Consider the following 5,801-nt stretch of genomic DNA (forward strand, 5'->3'; position numbering starts at 1 on the left):
TTAGAACCGTGACTGGACCGAACCGCTATGAAACCGACACAAACAACCTAATTCGGTCCAGTCCGATTTGATTTTTTGGGTTAACGATTTTTTTTGCACACCCCTACTATGCATGGACTTATGCCTGGGACTGGACTTAGCATTCTTCTTTTTCATAATCACTTAATAAATTATAATGATCTCTTCTAAAATTTGACCTAATTTCAAATAAACTTAAAGTTTGTCATTTTGTTACAAAGACACCCCCATAAGGTTTAACCAATTTTGCAAAGACCTCCCCTTACAAAAATTAATACCTTGTGTCAGAAGATTTTGTTGAAATGACCAAAATCCTCTTTAATTAGATAAAAAAAAGACCCATTACAATAATTATGTCATCAAATTACCAAAAGAAATTATTTTAAGGGACAAAATTGCCCCTCTCTCATTTTCTCTCTCCACTCACCCATCACCACCACCAACACCATGACAATTTCCCAAACAGAAAAAAAGACAACCCCAGTCAAAACAATGCAATCCCAATAGATAAGAAACTCATGCAAGCAAGCTTGAAAAAAAAAAAAACTCGTCCAATATTTTTTTCCTTCTATCTACTATTGTAATTTTTTTTAACAACATTGCATATAATTTTCATATGAAATATAGATATATAATTTTTATAATCCCATAAAGCAATTAAATGAATAAGGTTTCGTTTGTAGAAAATTGGAGTTGCAAATATATTTCTATGAGAATTTATTTTCATAAATCGAGTGTAGTTGAAATTAACTAAATTTCATGATTTTAGTATTAAAATATATTAAATTTGATCATATTTTGCAATTTATATTAATTGTGGAAAAATTAAAATAAATATATTTTAATTTTTTTGAATGGTAAATCTATTTTATTATAGATATATTGTTATTGTTGAAATGCTCTTGTCAACATTTTATTTCTTAGAGGTGATTTATGAGTGGGATGTCGTAGATTTTAGGCATTTTATAATCTGTTACCTTTAACAAACCAGAACCTCAAAGTTTGATCAATTATATTCAATGGCTTACTTCTTTCCAACTCCATTGCAATTTCAATGGTTTAAATTGGGAAAACAATTGTTTCCTTCTTTTGTCTGTTTCAGATCAATTGTTTCCTTCTTTCGCCTCATTCAAATCTTTTCCTATATGCCTTGAGAAATTTTCAGATCTGAAAATTGTTTATTGTGAAATATGGGGCACGTTGAATGACGGTCGGATCGGTGCCGGAGTCGACGGCGAGGCGAATGGAGATCCATCACCGGTGCCCGCTGTCACCAAATTCAGCCATCCTATAACCCTCTAACCCACTCTCTCTCTATGACGGCTGCCGGTGTGGCGGTGGTGGCGTGGCTGTGATGGGGATTGTGGCCGGTGATGGTGGTGGGGGTTTGGGTTCCGGCGTTGGTAGAGAGAGAGAAGAGAAAAAAAAGGTACAGTAATTTTTTTAATATGGGCAATTTGGTAATTTAATATAGTCAAATATTTTATAAATAATAGAGTAGATAAGTAAATTTATATTAAAAACTGACACAAGGAGATCTTTGCAACAAAATGGCAATCTCAGTGTTTGTTTTTTGCAATTAGCCCAAATTTTGGAGAAGGCTTAAATTTTTTATACTTATTGGAAAAGTTTTATAAATTTACAATAATACCATATATTTTATGGTAAATTTCATTGATTTCCATCTTACAAAATTTATTTATTTATTATTATTATTTATTTTCCTGAAATATGAAAATAAGTAAATTTATATTAAAATCTGACACAAGGAGATCTTTGCAACAAAATGGCAATCTCAGTTTTTTTTTGCAATTAGCCCAAATTTTGGAGAAGGCTTAATTTTTTTCTACTTATTGGAAAAGTTTTATAAATTTACAATAATACCATATATTTTATGGTAAATTTCATTGATTTCCATCTTACAAAATTTATTTATTTATTATTATTATTTATTTTCCTGAAATATGAAAATAAGTAAATTTATATTAAAATCTGACACAAGGAGATCTTTGCAACAAAATGGCAATCTCAGTTTTTTTTGCAATTAGCCCAAATTTTGGAGAAGGCTTAATTTTTTTCTACTTATTGAAAAAGTTTTATAAATTTACAATAATACCATCTATTTTATGGTAAATTTCATTGATTTCCATCTTACAAAATTTATTTATTTATTTTCCTGTAATATGAATGACCCTCGTGGACATATGTAACGGGTGGACGCTTGCCCATTAACTCAAAAGCTTGAACTATTAGGAAGTGCTGCATAACCACCCATTTATATCCAATCACTTTCTCATCCGATTTCTATGTAAGACAAATGACCCTTGTTACATTCTCTCCCATCCAAACTCAGAACGCCCTCGTTGTGGCTCGGGTCATCCTGCCTATCCGGGGTGCTAACTGAGACGCCTTTCTGACCAGGTTCTTAGCGTGACACCGAATCAAGAATTGGGTGTCTATGATATTTACTGTAGCGGATGAGCACTTATCCATTTATTCAAAAATTCAAACTATTGAATATTACTACATACTCATCTATTTATACATAATTATTTTTCCATTCCATTATAATGCAGAACAAATTACCCGTGTTACAATACCAGTAGGCCCAAGGTTTTTTCCCTTTCTGGTGAGTATAGTAGATTCCCAAAATTTACAACACGTCTAACAAAAAGCTGTTCTCCACTTTCTTTAGGAATTCGATAGGGAGAGAGGAAAAAAAAAAAAAACAAATCAGGGTAGATGGAGGTGAAAAGGCCAAGTAGTGTTTTGAAAACCGATCGCAACAGTGATGGCACGACACAGAAGCCGAGAACGAGCCTACTCAGTGTAAGATCACCACAAGCAGAGCCAGAGAGCCACCATAAAGAAAGCAAACCAACTATGGTCATCGCGACACCGCAAACAAAGGGTATGTCTTCTACAGATATAGAGATCATCCCTGACGACGACGACGACGATGAAATAGCAGTGCTATATTATCACAAAGCCAAGAATGTTATCTCAGTCGAACAGTACTCCGAGGACACAAACCTCCAGCGCGCAATCATGGCCTCTATCGGCTTCCCAAAACCTAATAGGTCTAAAAGAAGGGTCATAGACCTCACTCACGAATACCCAATTGACGACGATGATGTTAAAGTTATAGCTTCATGGACGCCCTCCCGGAAGACAAGAAAAAGGCCCTTTACGATCGCCGAAAAAGGGGAGTCTTCTAATTCCAAGTCTTCGTCTGATGATCTTCATACTCCAACCTTTATATGTGAAATCTGTGTTGAGCCAAAGTCATACAATGAATCATTTAGCATAATGGGTTGTACACATTCTTATTGTTCCGATTGTATGATCAAATATGTGGCTTCAAAGCTACAAGACAACATCACGCAGATTCGATGCCCTGTTTCGGACTGTAAAGGGCTTTTGGAGCCCGAGCATTGCCGATCCATTTTGCCCCCGGAGGTGTTTGATTGGTGGGGGAGTGCTCTCTGTGAGGCGGTGATTCTAGGGTCTGAGAAATTTTACTGCCCTTATAAGGATTGCTCGGCGCTTTTGATCAATGACCCATTAAATGGAGAGGTTATTAGACAATCGGAGTGTCCCAATTGCTACAGGTTGTTTTGTGCCCAGTGTAATGTGGCTTGGCATTTGGGGATTGAGTGTGCGGAGTTTCAGAAATTGAACAAGGATGAGAGAGAGAAGGAGGATATTATGCTGTTGCAGCTTGCTAAGAACCAGAAGTGGATTAGGTGTCCCAAGTGCAGATTCTATGTCGAGAAATCTGCAGGCTGTTTGTTTATGCGATGCAGGTTGGTTAATCTATCTTCTGTTTTTCCATTCTATATATGCCTTCTGTATATGTGTTTTGAGTCTTATCAGTAAATTCAAACCACCTCTCCACATACGGTGGAGGTAAGGGTGCGTACATCAACCCCTCCCTCGTGCACTGGCTAGCCCTTTAGTAAACTTTAAACATGAAGTCATTCCTCCGTGTTTAATTACCTTTCATGTTGTGGCAACCTACCTGTGATGGGGTTGCACCAGTTTTTTGAATCAGTTTTTGCTCATCAAATCGACATATGTTGTTGATGAGCTCTGCTAGCTTGCACAATGTGGTTTCTGACCATTAGGATATCACGTTTACAACTTTTGGTGGTGTATTTGGTGCTACTTACTTGAGTGTTCTGATGATTTCAGTCAAAATTTTGAAACTTGATGGAGTATAATCTTGTTCTAAATCCTGATGTTGTTTTTTAGCTTTCTCAAATGTACATTAATTTCATATCTTCCTAGTTTCTGTGTGACACCACTTTGATATTACTTTAAGCTTACAACCCTATAAAGACCTAATGCTTCAATTTGTATGTGAGGAAAATTATGAAGTAAGAAGGGGATGTAGGAAGGATGAAAGGAGATGAGTGGTAAGGAAGGATAGTTTAAGATTTGACCATTATAAGATTTCATATCAATGGAATTTCCTCCTTTTTTATTCTAGAAAAATGTAAGAGAATAAAATGTGGAGGGGAGCCTTTCCCCTCTGTTTTCTTCCACTTTGGGAAGAATGAATACAGTCTCTGGCGGAAAATGCCCCCTCCTCTTTCTTTTTTACCAACCAGAAAAACTCCATCCTTTGCTCTCTTCCCCTCCTTTCCTTCCACTCTATCCTCCTGCCAAACAGAACATTATTATCTAATTGATCCTTTTGGCAAGCATTTATCACAACTCTTTATGCAAGGACTAACTGTTGATATACTTGGTTTAATTTCTTTGTTTATATTATCTTTTACCATATTTATTTATGTTTTCCTCTTGTGTATGATTGCAGATGCGGACACACTTTCTGTTACAACTGTGGAGAATATATGACAGAACACTACTGTAGGAAGTGTAGGCATTAAGTCCTCATAGGTACTCATGTGATCTCTTCCACAAGGTAAATGTAGAAAGAGTAGTGCAAATGTGGTGTATCAAATGGAAATATTAGTAGTTTTATATATTAATTAATTATTGAAAATTAAATCAGAATGAAAACTGCATCCCGAATGTTAGTATCGTCCTCGAGGCAGTTCAAATGTGATTCGTATGAAAATTGGTAAATACTTGAAATGCATTCATTTATCTTCTGACTGATTAATTGTTGGAAGTGTTCTATTATTGTCATATTTAATCGGCTATCAGTATCCCCTTTGTGGAGTAAAATCGCACTCTGTCTTCATACAGGAGACTATAAAGAGTCAAAATCTACTTGAGCCTTTACCATAGTGAAATTCTCTCTCTCTCTCTCTCCTTTTTTTTTTTTTTTTTTTCTTCTCTGGAGGAAAAGAGAAATGTTTTGCTAGTGACGGTGGTGGTGTTGTGAGTAGTGGGTGTGGACTCCTAAATGATTGAGGTAGATCCCTTATTTACCTTTGCCCTTGAAAATTATGCCTCTATCAGTATCCCCTTTGTGGAGTAAAATCGCACTCTATCTTCATATAGGAAACTATAAAGGGTCAAAATCAATCTACTTGAGCCTTTACCATAGTGAAATTTTTTTTTTTTTTTCTGGAGGAAAAGAGAAATGTTTTTGCTAGTGACGGTGGTGGTGGTGTGAGTAGGGGGTGTGGACTCCTAAATGATTGAGGTAGATCCCTTATTTACCTTTGCCCTTGAAAATTATGCCCTTTTTGCAAAATGTAATAGCATAAATTTCCGAAAGAGAAATGTAATAGCATAAAGTAATGCATATATGGTGTTTTCACGTTTGGTGCTGAATAAATTTTCTTCACCATGAAATGTCAAGCTTT

General features: G+C 35.7%; 1 protein-coding gene across 1 annotated transcript; it reads left to right on the forward strand.

Moving 5' to 3' along the window:
* Window positions 1-2,600: 2,600 nt before the first annotated feature.
* Window positions 2,601-5,175, forward strand: LOC132276048 (E3 ubiquitin-protein ligase RSL1-like). Its single transcript, XM_059777298.1, has 2 exons — window positions 2,601-3,824; window positions 4,841-5,175. Exons 1-2 carry the CDS (start codon window positions 2,761-2,763, stop codon window positions 4,911-4,913), a joined length of 1,137 nt encoding a protein of 378 aa, XP_059633281.1. The 5' UTR covers window positions 2,601-2,760; the 3' UTR covers window positions 4,914-5,175.
* Window positions 5,176-5,801: the final 626 nt, after the last annotated feature.

The sequence above is a fragment of the Cornus florida genome, unplaced genomic scaffold, assembly GCF_030987335.1.
Source record: "Cornus florida cultivar Cherokee Brave unplaced genomic scaffold, ASM3098733v1 CherokeeBrave_3.0.0_Hap2_Chr10, whole genome shotgun sequence".
NCBI lineage: Eukaryota > Viridiplantae > Streptophyta > Magnoliopsida > Cornales > Cornaceae > Cornus > Cornus florida.